Below are 21,269 nucleotides of genomic sequence, written 5' to 3' on the forward strand. Positions count from 1 at the left end.
GTTGCTCAAGGACAGTTCACAATATAATTAATGGCCATTATAACACATCCCCTTCTCCCCTGCTTGGGACATGCACATTACTTCAGTTCCATGTCACAAGAACAATCATGTAGAAAGTAGGTGGTTCAGCATCTTAAATGTTAATTGTATGGGATCTGCTAAGTCTAGCACTGATATGATATGCTCTGATTGTTAACTGAAGTTTACGATATCCCTTTCTTCAGAAGTCAGCATACGAAAAGGAGAAAGAAAAGTATAAAATATTATGTTGCTTATATCTCTACATAGGAAGAAGCAAAATACCATTTTAAAATTCATTAATGAATAAAATTTAAAGTTCAGAAATTCAATATTTATGTTCATGTACAAATCAATAACTTGTACAAATAGGTCAGTCTGACACTAAATCTACACTTATGTACACAGCTGACTTTACACATGTGTAAGGATTTGCATAGTCAAAGGTCTTAATTTGTAACATGTGATTTCAATACTGATATGTAGAAGTTATGGTTAGTAGTAGACTATTACCAGCAGAAACTGAGGGCATTGCATTGACTTCTCTTGTTGGAAGTGAGGTGTTTTATTCTCGTTTCCAGTTGAACGTATCATAAGCTAAAAGCTTTATAGATTTCAACTGTGGCCTTCAGTGCTATTACAAATCATGCAAATTCAGTCTCTTCTATAATAATCTAAAGAAGTGGTGAAAAGTATAGATTTCAAAAGTCATGAAAAAATCCTCAGTCTAAAAGCTATGTGGATGTGTAAATCTTTATAAATGTCTGTGATTTCCTTTGTGTATATAGTGGTGCTTTGTTTTGCACATTGAACTACCATAATTTGTGTAACATTTCCTAAACACATTTAAGCTATGATAGGCACATCTGCTCTACAACTTTCATTTCTCATTTAAGATATTCAAAGGGGGAGAAATAAATAATGTAATCATGGGCCATTTAGATTCCTCCAACTCTTTGAGTTCCGAGCCTCCAGAATGCTTACAGCCAACTGAATTTTGGCATAAAGCAATGTGCCAGCATATCTTTTGTAAAATGTGAATAGCATTGTTTTTTGACTGTGAATCCTTAGTGGTTTTGTGTGCATATGTGTGGTTTCTTTTTAAATTTATAATCCTAGATAATTAATGGAATACATTTATCAATTTGCAAATGAAAAATGCAAAGGGACTGAATGGTGGTTGGGTCTATAAACATCTGTGGGAGTATTTCCCTTCTATCTTAGGCTTTTATATAGCACTTATCACCGTGTTGTACAAAAATAAACAATACAGTTTTTCTCCCTTCATTCTTCTAAATGTCAATATATGAGTCCTTCCCTCTTCCCCAGATTATTTGATCAACTTCACACCAGGTCAAAGTGGTTGAAATTGAACATATCTCTGTGTGGTTGGTGGCCTAGATCAAGTGGGTTGGTCTTAGTCCAGTTCTCACTGAACAGGCATCTTCATAACAAAAACCAACACCACAATTGATTTAAGTGGCTTGCTTTTTGGCAATCTGAGAAATGAAGCCAATAACTGAATGAACATGGAAGACTAAATTATTCCTACGCTGATGGAGGTAGCACATTTCTGGGGTAGTCTGTGCTGCCTTTGCCTATGCTGTACCAGTTCCAGGGATAATAACTAGGGCTGATGATCATAATGATAATACGTAGCTCTTATATAGTGCTTTTCATCATTAGACATCAAAGGAAGGAAGTATCATCTCCATTTTTCAGCTAGGGAAATGCATGCACAGAAAGATGAAGTGACTTGGGCTTTGGTTTTTAGCATTTTTAGCATTGTCACACTGGCATATTTAATGAGCTCTAAAATAAATTTCAAAATTGAAAAATGATATTACATATAAACCAGGGGTCGGCAACGTTCGGCACGCGGCTCGCCAGGGTAAGCACCCTGGCGGGCCGGGCCAGTTTTATTTACCTGCTGACGTGGCAGGTTCGGCCGAGCGCGGCCCCCACTGGTTCGCCGTCCCGGCCCAATGGGGGCGGCGAGAAGCCGCGGCCAGTACATCACTTGCCCGCGCTGCTTCTCGCCGCCCCCATTGGCCCGGGACGGCAAACCGTGGCGCGTCAGCAGGTAAATAAAACTGGCCCGGCCCGCCAGGGTGCTACCCTGGCGAGCCGCATGCCGAACGTTGCCGACCCCTGATATAAACATACTTCCATTTGAAAAGCAGCGCCTTCTCCATGTGCATTGTAAGCTCTTCATAACAGGGAAGTATCCACCTATATTTTTGTACATATTATTGCACATCTTTGGCACTGTATGTAAATAAGGTACAGATCTAATTCTTCCTTTAAGTGGCTTGTTTCATTCCTGTTTATATGAGACCCCAATTCTCTTTCCATGAGCTGCCATGGAAATTGAGGTCAGCACAGGCACTTGGGCTAACAGTCCCTAAATGTAACGATGTGGGGCTGATAGCAAGGGAAGAAGGTCTTCAGTTCTGAGCTTCACTTTTCCCACCAGTCTAACAGACTCCATTTGTTAACCCTACAGGCACAGTGTAAGGCTGGTCTCTTTCCCAGGCTTTCTGAGTGGAAGAAATGAAGATTGGGATAAGTGCTGCCTCTTTATTTTGAGGAACATTTTTTTAAATTCTCTGCAAATAGTGGGCCAGATTCACTCCTGGATTCTGCCGATGGATCACCAGATGAACATCATCCTGTTGGCAGAAAGTCTAGCCAGGGGTGAGAGGATCACAGCAGTGTAAGGTGTAAAACTACTCTACTGGGGAGCATGGACCCAATTAGTAAAGCCCCAAAAGCTGAAGTTACTGGCCAGAGAGGGGATGTGGCCAAGGACCCAGGGAATGTTAGTTCAGCACATCCAAAGACTGAGGACGTACTCAATCTGACAGTAGCTGTTCACACCATCTCTACACATGACTAATTGTATGGCAACTGCGAGAGGGGAATTTTTCTAATCTACAGGTGAGAAATAGGAAATCTGGATTGAAATCCATCCCTTTGACATAAATGGGGTAACAATAAAGAATAAATTTGTCCCACTATGTTTAAGTCAGGATATAGCTTTGGGTCAGAGGTAGATAGAGGCTGGGGGGAAAAAGTAGGGGGAAACCTTGTGAGGGTATAATCGTAGAATTGTCTTGAATCAAGGAGAACAAATCCTGCAAGATGTGCAATGAACTGCCCCTCAACTCTGCAGGTCCTGGGGATTGACAGGAGGCAGGGCCATCCACACAGAAACACTGTGTCTCTGGCCCAACATCTTGGTCTCTAACTCCATGATTCTGAAGGCACTGTGCTGCCAGAGCTTCCCTCCCAGCCTGTGTGTGGAGTAGCTTGTTTTGTTGTGTAAGGGTAGTAAGTGAGGCTGAAGGGTCACTCTTCACCTAGCAGCGTTGGGCTCAGAATGCCTGTTAGAGCAGAGAGTTGCCTGCTGCAGCTAGTTTGTGTACTTCTGTAAAGTTGAGAACAAAAGAACTTACTGTTCAACATAAACCATTGTGCTTTGCGAAGCGAAATACAGCCTCAGCAGCCTAGAGAAGTGCCCTAAAGAGGAAATTTCTCCTGCCCGGAGACGGGCCCAAGCTGCCAGCATTTCCATGGACCTTGGGACTGTGGGAGGACAAAGCATGTTTTCACTTGACCCTGCAGAAAGGGGTCTGTGTGGTCCAGGGAAGTGACACTACAGTGGAGGGAGCTGACTTTCCTCTCCATGCAGGAATGATAGGAATCTTCATAGAGGGGATCTAGATGGTATTGGCCAGATGGACAGCTTTTCTGTTTTTCCATAAATTCTGGTTATTTCAGCACTGGTTGTATTGTGTTAGCAAAGATATGAATTGTGATGCTTGGCACAATATAGTTCAGAAGACTGCCCTTCCCGTTGTGACCCATTATATGAGCATGCCAGTGGAATTTGATGCACGCTAATACAGATGATAAATGCATTGGTACTCTAACCTAATGTGCTTTTGGATAAGGCATGTGCAACATTCATTTTTGTTTGCGGTGGTGTTGTAGCTGTATTAGTCCCAGGATATTGGAGAGACAAGGTGGAAGAGGTAATATTTTTTTATTGGACCAACTTCTGTTGGCGAAAGAGCCAAGCTTTCAAGCTACATAGAGTTCTTCTTCAGGTCTGCAGAGCTCTGTGTAGCTTGAAAGCTTGACTCTTTCGCCAACAGAAGTTGGTCCAGTAAAAGATACTACCTCACCCACCTTGTCTCTCACATTTATTTTTAATTTTACAATTATATCTTTTGCTTTAGTAAGATGGTAAAAGGCAGGTTCTGAATAAGTTCCTAAAATTAATCTTTAAACTAAGGGGATTTCATATCATCAAATCAACAAAGTGGCATTACTTCATGACCCAGTTGTTTTCTATTAGTACAAAACAAAATTACAACTTCATTTAATAATATTGTCCCTATTGATTTAAGTGCAGCAAATCTGCACAGGGTAATATTACCTAGTTTGATCACAGTAGACACAGCATAAAATAAGAGCCCACATACTCCAATATAGTGCAGTCATTCCTTGTGACATCCTATCTATGTGAATATTGTCTTGTGAATTGTGTGATATCCTCTCAATGAGTAGAAACTATTTTAGGGAATTCAGATGCTGTGAAACATCACTGGTGCTTGCAGCTGACTCAGTGCCTGGTTTATGGCATGTTAGAAATTAATACAAATAAAATCTCTTTCATTATAGCTTTATAATATTTGTCATATTAGTTTTTTCTCCTGCCTCATATTTCATCATAATATGGTGAAGGGAGCAGTATTGCATGAGGGATTGATAATATAGAGTCTTTCACTGTTAGGTCACTAATTTAAATCTAACCCAGCTCCATAGTGACTGGAAGTTTTTTGCTTCCTGACATCATTCATTATGTGAAGTGATTTAATGTATTTGTTCCATATCCTGGTAGACATCACGAAAACCATTGGCACTTATTGACACTCCATTTGGCAGTCTTAATAGAGAAGCAGAAAACTGAATGATCACGAAGGCTTAAACTGCCCATGTGGTCCTTCCAAGTCAGGATTTAGGCATATGAAGGCAGTATAGGGAAGCCTGTGCTGCTGTTCTCATACTGTGTAGCTATGGACGTTCCATTTACTCTTAAATCATAGTTCAGTTTCCAGTGTTGTTAAACGGTCTCCTTTAATGAGCATTAGAGTTTTAGAAAAACTAATAATTGGAGATGTTGCCCAGGAATGCTCGTCTAAGGATGCATCAGTGTCATGAAATATTTACTCCTTTTTCTGACTGTCATAATCAACAGAAGCAGATTATCATAATTATTATTTATTTACATATAAACTGTTGACAGTAAAAGCGTTCTTAGTGATAACACCTCGTGCTTGAACCTAACATCTCAATCTTGGGGCAACTACAGGCCTGATCAAAGATTACAGAACCTTGGTGGAATGATGGTAATCAGCGGAATACAGTAATACCCAAGATACAAAATATATAGGAATGATGGAATAGGTCCTGCTTGTTGGGGAGTGGTACTATGTGTAAAAGAAAGCATAGAGTCAACTGTAATAAAAATTGTAAATTAATCAAACTACACCATAGAGTCCCTATGGATAGAAATTCCATGCTTGAACAACAACAGTATAGCAGTAGGAATGTACTACAGACCACCTGGTGAGAGTAATTGTTAAATTCCATGGGAGAGTAGAGAGGCTGCAAAAACAGAAAACCCAATAACTATGAGGAATTTCAACTATCCCCTCAGGATGGGACACAGATAAAATTTCTAGACACCATTAATGACTGCTTCTTGGAGCAGCTACTCCTGGAAGCCACAAGGGGAGAAGCAATTCTTGATTTAGTCCTAAGTGGCATAGTGGATCTGGTCCAAGAAGTGAATATAGCTGAACCGCTCATTAATGATGACCATAATGTAATTAAATTTATCCATCTTTTAGGGGGGGAAATACCAAAGAAACCCACCACACTAGAATTTAACATTAAAAAGAGGAACTACATAAAATGAGGAAGTTAGTTAAATGGAAATCAAAAAGAACAGTCACAAGAGTGAAATGCCTGCAAGCTGCATGGAAACTATTTAAAACACCATCATAGAGGCTCAAACTAAATGTAAACCCCAAATTAAAACAAAACAGTAAGAGGACCCAAAAATGCCACCATGGGTAAACAACAGAGCAAAAAAGGTGGTTAGAGACAAAAAGACATCCGTTAAAAATCTTACTGAGGAAAACAGAAAAGAGCATAGGCTCTGGCAGGTCAAGTGTAAAAGTTTAATTAGGCAAGTCAAAAAAGAATGTGAAGAGCTACTAGCGTGACAAAGTCAGAAGTGACAGCTGTAAGCGACTGGTGGAAGGCAAGTGTATCAGCCCTAGAATGGTGAACTGAAAAGAGGTTACTTCACGTTAATTAGGGATACCTGTGGCCAATTAAAGGCTGCCAGTGACCTGTAAAAACCTCTCTTCTGGAGAGAGAGAGAGAGAGAGAGAGAGAGAAAGGAAGGAAGGAGGGAGGGATGAGAAACAAGCTGCAGCAGAGTTAGGAGCAGCAGGGAGAAAAGGCTTCTCCTGGGTGGAAGGCTGCTCTCCCCCCCTTGAGAGGAAACATCAAGTTAACTTCTGTTTGGGGAAGGGCTGGCAACCAAAAACCAGCATAATTCATTGATTCATAGATTCTAGGACTGGAAGGGACCTCAAGAGGTCATCGAATCCAGTCCCTTGCCCTCATGGCAGGACCAAATACTGTCTAGACCATCCCTAATAGACCTTTATCTAAACTACTCTTAAATATCTCCAGAGATGAAGATTCCACAACCCAGGCAATTTATTCCAGTGTTTAACCACCCTGACAGTTAGGAACTTTTTCTTAATGTCCAACCTAAACCTCCCTTGCTGCAGTTTAAGCCCATTGCTTCTTGTTCTATCCTTAGAGGCTAAGGTGAACAAGTTTTCTCCCTCCTTCTTATGACACCCTTTTAGATATCTGAAAACTGCTATCATGTCCCTTCTCAGTCTTCTCTTTTCCAAACTAAACAAACCCAATTCTTTCAGCCTTCCTTCACAGGTCTTGTTCTCAAGACCTTTAATCATTCTTGTTGCTCTTCTCTGGACCCTCTCCAATTTCTCCACATCTTTCTTGAAATGCGGTGCCTAGAACTGGACACAGTACTCCAGTTGAGGCCTAATCAGCGCAGAGTAGAGCGGAAGAATGACTTCTCGTGTCTCGCTCACAACACACCTGTTAATGCATCCCAGAATCATGTTTGCTTTTTTTGCAACAGCATCACACTGTTGACTCATATTATGCTTGTGGTCCACTATAACCCCTAGATCCCTTTCTGCCGTACTCCTTCCTAAACAGTCTCTTCCCATTCTGTATGTATGAAACTGATTGTTCCTTCCGCCCCAGAAAGGGGACAGGGAAATATATTTCTTTTGTGTTGTGAGTTTGATTTTTTGCTTAATTGAAGTAGTTGGGCCTACTCTGAGGCCCACCTTGTAAATATTGAAAAAATAAACCAGAACAAATCATTAAAAACCTTCAGAGTTGGACTGATTTACTCCAGGCCCCCACCGCCAAAGAGAGGAATGCTGATGCTGACAAAGTAAAGGGGGTGCCTTGCCACAATAGCAAAAGACACAAAACTAACAGCAACAATTTTCCTTAGTACATCAGAAGCAGGAAGCCTGACAAACAGTTGGTGGGGCCACGAGAAAATCGGGGTGCTACAGGAGCAAACTTAAGGAAGATGGGGCCATTGCAGAAAAGCTAAATTAATGCTTTGCATCAGTCTTCACTGCAGAGGATGGGAGGGCGATTCCCACACCTGAGCCATTCTTTTTAGGTGACAAATCTGGGGAACTGTCCCAGATTGAGGTTTCAGTAGAGGAGGTTTTGGAACAGATTGATATATTAAACAATCATAAGTCACCAATACCAGATGGTATTTACTCAACAGTTCTGAGGGAACTCAAATATGAAATTATCCTATCTCCGGAAAGGTCATCGAGTCCAGCCCCCTGCCTTCACTAGCAGGACCAAGTACTGATTTTGCCCCAGATCCCTAAGTGGCCCCCTCAAGAAGTGAGCTCACAACCGTGGGTTTAGCAGGCCAATTCTCAAACCACTGAGCTATCCCTCCCCCCAGAACTACTAACTGTGGTATGTAACCTATTGTTTAAATAATACTCTGTACCAGATGACTGGAGGATAGCTAACGTAATGCTGATTTTTAAAAGACTCCAGAGGTGATCCTGGCAATTACAGGCCAGTATACCTAACTTCACTGTCAGGTAAATTTGTTGAAACTATAGAAAAGAACGGCATTATCAGACATATTTATGAACACAATATGATGGGGAAGAGTCAGCATGACTTGTCTAAATGGAAATCATGCTTCACCAATCTACTAGAATTCTTGGAGTGTTTCAACAAATGTGTGTACAAGGGTGATCCAGTGGATATAGTGTACTTTCACTCTCAGAAAGCCCTTGACAAGGTCCCTCATCAAAGATACTTCAGCAAAGTAAGGAGTCATGGGATAAGAGGGAAAGTCCTCTTATGGATCAGTAATTGGTTAAAAGATAGGAAACAAAGGGTAGGAATAAACAGTCAGTTTTCACAGTTCAGAATGGTAAATAGCAAGGTCTCCCCAGGATTTGTACTGGGGCCAGTGCTGCTCAACATATTCATAAATGAGCTGGAAAAAGAGGAACAGGAGTACTTGTGGCACCTTAGAGACTAACAAATTTATTAGAGCATAAGCTTTCGTGGACTACAGCCCACTTCTTCGGATGCATAATATGATATGCATCCGAAGAAGTGGGCTGTAGTCCACGAAAGCTTATGCTCTAATAAATTTGTTAGTCTCTAAGGTGCCACAAGTACTCCTGTTCTTCTTTTTGCGGATACAGACTAACACGGCTGTTACTCTGAAACCTGGAAAAAGAGGTAAACAGTGAGGTGGCAAAGTTGGCCGACAATACAAAATTACTCAAAATAGATAAGTCCAAAGTTGACTGGGAATAGTTACAAAGGGATCTCACAAAACTGGGTGACTGGCCAACAATATGGCAAATGAAATTCAAATTTGATAAGGGCAAAGTAATGCACATTGGAAAACATAATCCCAACTATCCATGCAAAATGATGGAGTCTAAATTAGCTGTTGCCATTCAAGGAAGACATCTTGTAGTCATTGTAGATAGTTCTCTGGAAACATCTGCTCAATATACAGTGGCAGTCAGAAAAGCTGACTGTTGGGAACCATTAGGAAAGGGATAGCTAATAAGACAGAAAATAGCATAATGCCATTATTTAAATCCATGGTACGCCCACACCTTGAACACAGCATGCAGTTCTGGTCAGAAAAGATACGTTAGATTTGGGAAAAGTACAGAGAAGGGCAACAAAAATTATTAGGGGTATGGAACAGCTTCCATATGAGGAGACATTAAAAAGACTGGGATTGTTCAGCTTAGAAAAGAGACGACTGAGGGATATAATAGATGTCTATAAAATCATGAATGGTGTGGAGAAAGTGAATAAGGAGGTGTTATTTACCCCTCACATAACACAAGATCCAGGGGTCACCCAATGAAATTAATAGGCAACAGGTTTAAAACAAACAAGAAAGTAATTATTCGCACAACACGCAGTCAACCCATGGAACTCATTGCCAGGGGATGTTATGAAGGTCAAAAGTATAACTGGGTCCAAAAAAGAATGAGAGAAGTTCCTGAAGGATAGGTCCATCAATGGCTATTAGCCAAGGTGGTCAGGGATGCAACCCCATTGTCTGGGTATCCCTAAACCTCTGACTGCAAGAAGCTGGGACTGGACATCAGATCACTCAATAACGGCCCTGTTCTGTTCATGCCCTCTGAAGCTTCTGGCATTGGACACTGGCGGACGATAGGGTACTGGGTAGATGGACCATTGATCTGACCCAGTATGACCTTTCTTATATTTTTATTGTTGTGTAAATTGCCCCATGCCAGGATTATCCTTGGGAGACATTGTGACTCATAAACATACCTCTCAGTCACAATTCCTCTGCAGCCTCCTTGCTCCTGAAGGTATACTAATTTACTGCTAGTCTGCACTGGTATCTGATTATGCTCCTCTCCTGCACTGGCCTCATGACTCAGACTAATGAGTGAGGGGATGAAGCCAAGACTCCATATATTCACACTGCTCCCCACCCACCTGCCCCTGGGCAGGGTAAAAAGGGCTTAATCTCATGTGGTTATGACCCCAAGACATGACTATCCCACATAGTGTGTATTAGGGGTTCACATCTTATTTCCTTGTGCGGGCATGTAGTCAGAGTCACAATCAAGTGCAAAAGTCTAGGAAGCCAGAAGAAATTAAGTAAATCTGGCCAAAAGTATGATTGTAGCAGGCATTCTATAGTCTCTTTCAGATGTATTTGAAGATCATATTTATCTGGGTCTTATTTGTCACATCAGCATTTCTGATTTTGTTGATTTTTGGTTCCATCTGACTGAGAGGTGAAGTCATCAGAGGTCTCAGGACATGCTGTTCTAGTTGTAATGCAATATGTGGTGCTTTCCAAAATGCTTTCCAAACTATGCTCTGTGTTACCTTCTCCATTCCCCAACTCTTTCAGACTAAGGTGAATTATATACAGAGGGACCTTCCTGCTTAGTTATAGGGTACTTCAATTGTTGGATGTTATCCATCTGTCAGGAATCAGTGTAGTCCCTAGGATAATGTATTTGCAATGAAAACAGGCAACACTGGATTGGTGACATCACTTATTAAGACAAAACTGTCATGGTAAAACTAAAGGTAACTGAAAAGGATTTTGTTCTTTAGAATAAAAAAATGATTTGTGAAGAGAATCAAAAGGCTTAATTAACTGTTTTGTGGATTTAGGGAACAGACTGCAAGAGAATTAAAGAAAAATCTGGCTACTTTTCCCTGATTTATAAAAAAGCCTTTAAAAACAAAAGAAAAGGCACTAAAAATGCTGAGGGCATGATACGTTTGCAGAGTTTGCTTAGTAGATTTTCTCATCACCTTGAGAAGTCTGAGATCTCTGTATTCCTGAGCATAGAAACTAGATTTGTTTTCTACCATATTGAATACACTGGCCTAGATTATCAAAAGTGATTAGACACCTTATAGGGCTTTGATTTTCAGAAAGTGCTAAGCTCCAGCCTTCTCAAAATCAGGTCCTTTTAAGGTGTCTCAAGATGACTAGTCATTTTTACAAATCTTGGCCATTGTACTGGCAATAGGTCTGAATAATGAAGCAATGTAGGAATATAAACGAAGCCCCCAAATGACTTCAGAACAATTTTATTACAATACAGACTAGTGGAGTAAACAGTGGAAGGACAATAAAGTCTCTATCTTGCTCTCAAATGTGGTAGCTTGAGCTCTTTGACTTTGTTTATGTTTATTTGTTCTTGTGTGTACATGGGAAGCATATGATTTTACAAAACACACAGCATGAGGCACGCAAGATTAAAGCTTATAGCATTGCCATGTGTTGCAACATTCAAAGTGACATTCTTTCTTACAAAACACTGATGCATTTGCCCCTTGGGTATTGTTTATTCTATGTCATTATGATTCCACTCAGCTGTCAGTTTGTGAATCATATTCTGAAATGCCTCTGTGTTTGTGGGTGAAACATGCATATTATCACCTGTTACAGAATGAATACCTATATGAAGGTGTTGATGCAAGAGTTATAGAGTATGAGGACAACCGGCCTCTCTTAGATATGTTCCTCCAGAAACCAATGGGTTTATTGTCTCTCCTTGATGAGGAAAGTCGATTCCCGCGAGCAACTGATCGGACACTTGTAGGTAGGTATGTTATACTTCAGAGGGTCTTAGGAGGCATAAGTTTTAAAGTTCTGTTTAAAGTATATTTTTATGGTCGTTAGCTATGTTTTCAGTGTGAACATGTTCCAGCTTCCCACGTACATTTCAGGGAAGGGGAACTGGATCCAGCTCTGAAATTAATATTTCTTCTTATGAAAAGCAGGAGATGGGCCTGAGCCACAAGAGATGGGTCCAGATTTCAAACACTCCGCAATTCAGGAATGTTCAGATACAAGGTTTTGGAGATAAGGACCAATTTGGGTCCAGATCTAGGATCAGATTGCAAATACCCCTTTTTTATGGTTAAAAAAGAGGTGTTTGGATCTGGGACTTTGGTCTTGTCAAGAAGTTCTAACTCTATAAGGTAATGGCTATGAATCTGGCACAAAGGCACAGAAACTGTCTCATGTTAAAACAAAGCAAATACTGTGTCAGGGCTTGTCTACATACAAACTGGAACCAAAATCCCTAAACTGTTGTAATTTACACCTTTAGTGTTTCAGTACAACTCAGTGTGTGGACACTCTTATTTTGGAATAAGAATGTCTGCACACAAACTTGCACTGAAATAACTCAAGATGTGAGTTACAACTGATTTAGTGAGTTTTGTTCTAGTTTCAGTGTAGGCAAACCCTTACTTCAGTCATTACCCACAAATATAAAGAGCGGGATCAAGGTTATGTGTGATCTCAGATCATCACAAAACAAAACAGCCAAAAATACTGCCATGTGTTTTTTATAGCCAAACAGCAGCTGTAATATGAGCTCTTTGTCAATCCTGGTACTTATATAATCCCTATCACTGAATGCCTCCAAAACCACCAATTAATTTATCCTCGCAACATCCCTGTAAAATAGAAACGATTATTATCCTCATTTTACAAATGGGGAAGTAAAGCAAAGAGGGATTAAGTGATTTGTCCAAGGTCACACAGAAAGTCTGTAGCAGAGCCAATAATTGACGCAAGAACCACTGAGTCCTTGTCCAGTGCCTTAGCCATACAGCCATCCTGATGATTCTTTCTCCTTCTCTTTAAAAAAATGTGAGTCTGTTTCTGCATCTGCCTGAAAAGCCAGTTTAGTTTCCTTACTTGAGTCCTGATCCAAACTGCTGTGGACTCATCACTGTTTTTGTACAATTACTCCAGTAAGACAAACTGTGTATCTGCTTACAGAAAAATTTGAAGATAACTTGAAGTCAAAATACTTTTGGAGACCCAAAAGAGTAGACCTAACCTTTGGGATTTACCATTATGCAGGAAAGGTAAGAGAACGTAAATTTATTTGTTGTTGTTTTATCACTGTTGGGGGAGATTCTCAGAGACAACTCTGAGTTAGATGCGTAGCTCTCATTGATTTTTTTTCAATGAGAACTGGGCACTTAACTGACCCTGGTGCCTTTGAAAATCTCCCCTGTTAATAGAGCTCTAAGAAGAGATGTTAAGTGTACTGCAAATACCTGTACACTGTGAAGAACAAATGTTTCATGACTCCTGCAGGGATTAGTCACCATCTTCACATTTTTCTTTCATGATTATCATCTTAATGTCTCTACATATTAAAAATTAAAGCTAGCAGTGGCCAAAAGAGAAGGCTGAATTACTGCCCCTTATGACTGAAAAGCTATTATGTCTGTTGACATATTACAGGCCACATTTTAGAGTACTTACAACTAGGCTACCATTCCGAAAGTCCTGAAGCTACAGTAGTAAGCAGTATCTGATGCATAAAGAAAAGCTGCATAACTATAAATGCACTTTTTAAACAGGTTCTTTATAATGCAAGTGGATTCTTAGCCAAAAACAGAAATACCTTGCCAGCTGACATTGTGCTACTGTTGCGGTCATCAGAAAACAATCTGACTAGACAGCTGGTAACCCATCCTCTTACCAGAACAGGTAATGTACCAGTAATTGTGGCAGATCTTTCTAATCCAGATAACTAACCTCTCAGTACTGACCACTCCTGGTTTTTGTCTGGCTCTCAAATGATATTACACAACGGGGGTGGGTTTCATCCAATGCTAGAAACTAAACAGAATACGTAAGTTTCTCCAAAATTACAGTTTAGAAACCCAATGTCATCTCGTGTCATCTCTTTATACAGTGCCATGGAACTAATGATCAGAGTATGTTCTGTCATTTTTAAACAGGATATATTTTTACATTGTGTTGTATATGCTCCAATGCACCTGTGCCAGAAAATATATATGTTTTCTCCTGCAGTTACCGGTACAATCATGTGGGAGCTGTATTTCTAATTGAACAGGAAAGCTAGACTGAATAGTAGAGAAGGTCTTACAGATAATGCTCTAAATTTTATTGTATCTTACAGTAACCTGAAGTCTTTTCTTAGGCAAAACTCTTATTGATTACAGAAGGAATTTTGCCTGAATAAGAACAGCAAGTCAGTTCTATTTGAAGTCAATAGAAGCAGGACAATTCAGAGTTCACTGTGACACAACATCCTTCACGTGCAATTTTATCCTGGCATTATAACCCACTGAGGTGCAAAGTTTCAGAGTAGCAGCCGTGTTAGTCTGTATCCGCAAAAAGAACAGGAGTACTTGTGGCACCTTAGAGACTAACAAATTTATTAGAGCATAAGCTTTCGTGGACTACAGCCCACTTCTTCAGATGCATATAGAGTGAAACATATATGAGGTGCAAAGGTGCACTTCCTCTGAGTCAACTTCTATTGCCTCTCTCTATCTGTTAGTAGAACTGGGCCCATTGACCTTAAGATTACACTCTGTTCACAGATGGACGGTGTTGTAAGCACAACTTTGCAGTATCAGGATGTGGCAGACTTATCTCTGAATGTTTTTGTGACCTTGGCTTTTGTCAGGATATAAGAGTTATTAATATATGGATTGTGGGTCCATTTTTTAAAGTGAGAGAGCTTTTTAAAAAAATGTTTTAAAGAGAATAAAAAAATCTATTGACATTGTTAGGTAGTACTTGATATGGTCACATAATCCACACTAGTCAGTAGTGAAATATGTTTGTATCTGCCTACCCAGGTTTTGTCCACACACCACTGTAGTTCCTGAGCACAATTTGTACATTGCAGACTCCAGAAAGAGCATGTTGGAAACTAAAACAATGTTAAGTTGCTAGAATGGTTGATTCTATCAACACAAAAGTGCAATTGCTAAAAGTTCCATATTCTTTTAGAAGATCCATGTCAGCTTAAACTGTTGTAATGCAGCCAGTTCTGGAAGTCATAATGGGAATTTTGCTTGATCCAGAGGGACTGGTTTCCATTTACACTAAAACCCCTTTGCATCATTCTGGCAGTGGAAAAGTGCCTTAAAAGGGATGTAAATTATTTTTGCACCTACTCTAAGGCAACTTTATCTGCTACAGCAGTCTGAAGGGGCCTTATGAGCATTAGGTTTGTAGTGAGTGGCTTCCTGATTGGGGCAGATGTGTTTTGTTTTGTGTTTGCTTTAGCATTTCATGTAAGTGCAGAGTAAGAAATGTAGAGCCCTTGTTTCATCTCCTCAGAACGGTTGTGGCTTTCTCAAAGTTCAGTACCAAAAGCTAGAAGGGAAATAAAGAGACACGTAGGAGCAAGGGTTTATATAGATGTACCACCAGGTACGTGGATAATGTGTTTTTTTAGTGTAAGTGAAATATAAATTTTTTAGCAGGTTGTCTCCTCTCATCATTCCTTAGGTAACCTGGCAAATACCAAAAGCAAAAGTGCAATAAACTACCAGATGTGGACCCCCCAAAAATCAATCAGTCGTACGAAGGTAAGAAACCTAATTTCATGGCAGTGTTTTGAACCCTCATTTAAAGTAGACAAAGGCAATGTTGTTATTGCTACTGAAAGTAAGCAAGTAACCCCTTCCTTGGTTTTTCTCCCTCTCCTATTTTCTTTTCTGTTTAGCTGGATATCTTTGTGTTGTGCAATTCGTATTCCTTCCGTGAGGTAAAAACCTACAATTTCCCTTCTTTCTGACTATAGTTTTATAACTACTTCAGAAAAAAATATTTTCTTAACTTTACTATTATAGTTAAAAGGAGAAATTAAAAATATTTTCTCTAATTTGTGTGGAGTATAGTCATGTTCTGTAGAGAATAACCAAAATAACAGTAAAAAGAAGAACAGGAGTACTTGTGGCACCTTAGAGACTAACAAATTTATTAGAGCATAAGCTTTCGTGGACTACAGCCCACTTCTTGCTTATGCTCTAATAAATTTGTTAGTCTCTAAGGTGCCACAAGTACTCCTGTTCTTCTTTTTGCGGATACAGACTAACACGGCTGTTACTCTGAAACTTGTCAAAATAACAGTGATGCTGAAATTATGTTCAGGACATCAGCAGTCCTTGATATAAAAAATAAATTGTCTCCTCTGATCACATTATTTGTGACAGTTACCTGGATGTTCAGTTATCAAACTGTGTCCTCAGTATGTGTGTGTGTGTGTGTGTGTGAGTGTGTGTGTAGCATGTGACAAAGTAGTGTAACGTGCTTGTGCAACAATTCTGATTTTGCTAGTGATTATTCAATAGCCTTTGCAGTGTAGAATACATATTTCTTTTTATTAGTGGTGTTCTTTTAAAGGGCACTTTGTTGGGATGTTGCAAAATAAACTCAGGCTCTGTAAAGATAAGTGTCATTTTCTTTCTTGATCTGTATAGAATGAAACTGAAGATACTACAGCTCATCCAAGAGAGACGACCAGTATGAAAACACAGACAGTCGCTTCTTATTTTAGAGTAAGACACCAGCTCTTTTCTTATGTTATGCTGGAGTAGAATTAATATTTATTGTTCTTCTTCAAGTGCTTGCTCATGTAAATTCCAACTAGGTGTGTGCGCGCCTAGCGGTACCCTTTGGGTTGGCTGTGGGGCCCTCTGGAGTAGCACCTTCATGGCCGTGTATATAGGTTCCTGCCGACCCGCTGCATCTTCAGTTTCTTCTTACCACCAGCGACGGTTGTTGGAACAGCTCCTCTCTTGTGTTAGCAAATGACTCCGTAGTGGACTCTCTTTTTCTCCCTGTAAATAGTTTGAAAGTTTTAGTTAGTTATAAGTGTAGTAGTTAGCTGAAGTTTTAGTTGAGGGTTACCCCCCCACACGCACTACTTTGTTCCCGTCCCGGGGACTGGAGCATGCCTCGGTCTCAGGGCTTCAAGCTGTGCGGGTCCTGCCTGAAGCCATGCCGAAGGGAGACCCACACAGTTCCTGTCTAAAGTGTCTCGGGGAGGGACACTAGTCCGACAGGTGTAAAATCTGCAGGGGTTTTAAGGCCAGACCTAAGACGGAGCAGGACTTTTGCTTAAAGCTCCTTCTAATGGAGTCAGCTGTTCAACCCCACCCGCCCCATGCGGCGTCCAACCGGGCGCTTCGGTGCACAACGTCCAGGTCTCGGTACGGGAAGCCTCGGCACTGAGGAAGGACTCATGCAAAGGGCCACGGCACTGCCATTCCCCAGCACCAAGGACCATCTCTAATGTGAGGCACCGCTTGCAATCGCCAGTGCCACAGAAGAAAAAGAGAGCTGACAGGGGGCAGGAAGATTTGGAGGAGGACTTGAATGCTCCCTCCACACCGGACACATTTGAGGCGGGCAGGGAGTTGATCGCCAGCACAGTTTCCCACTCCCCGGGCAGGTGCACACTTGCCAGCTCAGGCTCCGACTCCAGAACTGGCAACATCCTTGGCACCGACGCCAATCCGGCATAAGGGCAAGCCAACTAGGATGTGGTGCCGATCGCCTTCACCACAGCACTGATCCCTGGCACCATCTCGATCTGCCCCACCCTTGTCAGATTCGGACTTCTCTTCAGAGTCAGAGGCGGACTCTTATGCTTCCAGGCAGAGCCGGCCCCGCTCCCAGCACCAGTTCCAGCATGACCCTAGGCAAGACAAAGGACAGCCAGGGACTGTAATGTCCTGGCCTCTGCAGTGACAGGGACCGACGCAGTGGCCCTTCTGGACACCATGTGGGCCTATCGCCAAGTCCAAGGCACGGATTCCATGGCCCTGTTGGTGACATCGGAGGCGCGAATCCCACCATCGGCCACATCTGTAGCACAGGAGCCTCCCCGGGTTAGAGATGCACAAGCCCAGACTGACAAGGACGTCAGCACCAGAACAGGCACTGGCACCGAAGCAGCTGCTGCCATTTCCTGCACCTCTCAAGCAGCGCAAGGAGCCCCAGCCAGAGGGGCAAGAGGACCCTGTGCCTCCGAGGGCATCGTCCTCATCCTCCCTGGATGAGGCAGTAGCAGGCACCTCCACCACTCTGGCTGCTATGGACACTGGGGCCCATCAAGACCTGTTCGGGAGGGTGGCCCAGAACCTGAACTTGCAGGCAGAGGTGGTCTCTGAGGATACGGATCCCATGGTGGATATTCTGGCCCCTGATGGGCCCTCGAGGGTGGTTCTGCCCCTCATCAGAACCATACAGAATACCACCAAGGTGCTGTGGCACACACCCGCCTCTATCCCACCAATAGCCAAGGGCATAGAGTGCAAACACTTTGTGCCTTCCAAAGCACCTCTTCACCCACCCACAGCCCAAGACCCTGGTGGTGGAGGCGGCGAACCACAAAGAGTGCCGGGGCAACCAGACCCTACCCCCAAATCTAAGGATGCTAAGTAGCTGGACCTCTTTGGTCGGAAAGTCTACTCCACTGGGGGGCTCCAGCTTCGCATAGCAAATCAGCAAGTTGTCCTGAGCTGCTATGCTTATAATTCCTGCGGCTCTCTGGCCAAATTCCAGGAATTGCTGCCAGCTGACTCCTGCTCAGAGTTTGGGGCGGTTCTGGAGGAGGTCGCCAGGACCTCTCTTCAGGCAACCCTGGACTCAGCTGACTCGGCCGCCCGCACTCTGGGCACGGCCATAGCTATGAAACGCAGCTCTTGGCTACAGGTCTCAGACTGCCGCATGAGGTCCAGAACACAATTCAGGACCTGTTCTTCGACTGCTCCAGCCTCTTTGCGGAGCAGACAAACTTGAGGCTGCATAGCCTTAACAATTCACGGGTGACCCTCAAGTCTTTGGGGCTGCAAACACCAGCCCCACAAAGAAAACCACTTAAGCACCAGGCTGCCCAATGATTCTACCCTGCCCCTCCTAGACAGGACTACAGTAGGAAGTGGGGCAGAAGTAATAGGAGGCACTCATCTCAGGCCTCCTCCAGCCAAGGGCAGGGCTCAGCTAAGCAGCCCTCAAGTGCAAAGCCAAACTTTTGAAGATGTGCCCAAGACAGAGCACCAGTTCAATACCTGGATCCTTCCCCTTCCTTTGTGAACTGTCTACCCCATTTCTACCGTGCCTGGGCTCAAATAACCTCAGACCATTGGGTCCTGAGCATGGTAGAATTGGAATATTCTCTCCAATTCTGCTCCCTCCTGCCCTCCCACCCACTCTCTCCATCCCTCTTCAGGGACCCTTCTCACGAGCAACTTCTAGTGCAGGAGGTGCAAACACTTCTACAGTTGGGGTGGGGCGGTAGAGGAGGTTCCCCTGGAGTTCGGGGCAGGGGATTCTACTCCTGTTACTTCTTAATCCCCAAGGCCAAAGGTGGGCTCAGGCCCATTTTAGACCTGCGAAACCTCAACAAATTCATGAAGAAATTGAAGTTCCACACGGTCTCCCTGGCCTCCATCATTCCCTATCTGGATCTAGGGGACTGGTACGCTGCCCTCAACTTGAAGGATGGGTACTTCCACATCTCCATAATCCCTTTCCAGAGATGGTTTCTGCGATTTGTGGTCAGCAGCGCATATTATCAGTTCATGGTCCTCCCCTTCGGCCTATCGGCAGCACCTTGGGTGTTCACCAAGTGCATGGCGGTCGTGGCAGAAAAGCGTCAGGTGCAAGTCTTCCTGTACCTAGACGAATGGCTCATCAAGGGCCAGTCCCAAGCCCAGGTGGAGGAACATGTGAACCTGGTACATACAATGTTCCTCAATCTCAGTCTCATCCTCAACATGGCGAAGTCAACACTGGCTCCCACTCAAAGAACAGAATTCATCAGGGCCCTCCTGGACTTCACCCAGGCCCGGCGTGCCTGCCTGAGTCTCGTTTTCTAGCCATGAGCGCCATCATACAAGGTCTCTACCGGTTCCCCACCACAACAGCCAGAAACTGCCTAAAATTACTCGGGCATATGGCAGCATGCACTTATGTGGTGCAGCACGCAAGGCTGTGCCTCCGTCCCCTCCAGCTGTGTCTGGCCCAAGCGTATAGACCAAACCAGGACCATCTGGACAGTCTGGTCATGCTTTTTCCCTGAGCTCTCGAGTCCCTCCAGTGGTGGCTCGATCCACAGACAGTCTGTGCGGGAGTACCTTTTTCCAAACCTCAGCGGTTGCTGTCACTAGTCATGAATGCATCAGCACTGGGGTGGGGAGCGCACCTGGGCAACCTCAGAACACAAGGCCTATGGTCCCAAGCGGAGGTATCACTACACATCAATGTTAGGGAGCACAGGTGGTGCGTCTAGCTTGCCAGACATTTCAGGCCCATCTTCAGGGCAAATGTGTATCAGTGTTGACAGACAATAGTGATGTTCTATATAAACAAACAGGATGGTGCTCACTCCTCTCCCCTGTGCCAGGAAGCCCTCAGGTTGTGGGACTTTTGCATCGCCCACTCAATACAGTTGGAGGCGTCGTATCTGCCGGGGGCACAAAATGAACTGGCTGATTGCCTCAGCAGATCTTTCCATGGCAATGAATGGTCCCTCTGACCGGACATCATCAGCAATATTTTCCTGAGGTGGGGATCTCACGACACGAGGCAACAGGAAATGCCAGCAGTTCTGCTCCTTCCTGAATCACAGCACCGGCTCAATAATGGATGCCTTTCTCCTCTCGTGGATAGGGCACCTGCTGTATGCATTCCCTCTCATCCTCAAGGTCCTCTCAAGGCCCGGCAGGACAAGGCTACATTGATTCTCATAGCGCCGACGTGGCACCGCCAACACTGGTTCTCCACATTGTTGAACGTCTTGGTGGACACACCCATGACCTTGCCCAAGAGTCCAGACCTCATCACGCAGTTCCATGGCCACCTTCAGCACCCCCGCCTGGCGTCTCTCCACCTCACTGCATGGAAAATCCATGGCTAAACCTGTTAAAGCTCCAGTGCTCCAATTTGGTTAGGGAGGTTTTCCTTGGCAGTAGAAAGCCCTCCACTCATGCCACTTATCTAGCCAAGTGGAAAAGGTTCTCTATTTGGTCCGCACAGAAGGACACCCCTCTGCTGCAGTCCTCAATCCCCTTTATACTGGACTATTTACTCTGCTTAAAGCAGCAAGGGCTGGCAGACTTGTCAATCAAGGTGCACCTGGCACATATTTCTGCTTTCCACCCGGGCGCAGCGGGGCGGTCAGTATTTGTTAACCCCATGGTTGGACGCTTCCTTAAAGGGCTAGATAGAC

At 43.2% G+C, this 21,269-nt stretch overlaps 1 protein-coding gene across 19 annotated transcripts in view; it reads left to right on the forward strand.

Annotated features, from left to right (window-relative positions):
* Positions 1–21,269, forward strand: part of MYO3A (myosin IIIA) — a 351,398-nt gene that overhangs the window by 279,863 nt on the left and 50,266 nt on the right. For 17 of the 19 annotated variants that reach the window (XM_054020735.1, XM_054020736.1, XM_054020737.1 and 14 more), the window contains 6 exons: positions 11,687–11,840; positions 13,034–13,122; positions 13,627–13,756; positions 15,539–15,618; positions 15,756–15,797; positions 16,513–16,590. In XM_054020735.1, the coding sequence (XP_053876710.1) occupies positions 11,687–11,840; positions 13,034–13,122; positions 13,627–13,756; positions 15,539–15,618; positions 15,756–15,797; positions 16,513–16,590 (573 nt within the window). The remainder of the gene's footprint in view (positions 1–11,686; positions 11,841–13,033; positions 13,123–13,626; positions 13,757–15,538; positions 15,619–15,755; positions 15,798–16,512; positions 16,591–21,269) is intronic. The other 2 variants (XM_054020740.1, XM_054020741.1) reach the window with 1 other exon arrangement.

The sequence above is a fragment of the Malaclemys terrapin genome, chromosome 2 (genome assembly GCF_027887155.1).
Source record: "Malaclemys terrapin pileata isolate rMalTer1 chromosome 2, rMalTer1.hap1, whole genome shotgun sequence".
Lineage (NCBI taxonomy): Eukaryota > Metazoa > Chordata > Testudines > Emydidae > Malaclemys > Malaclemys terrapin.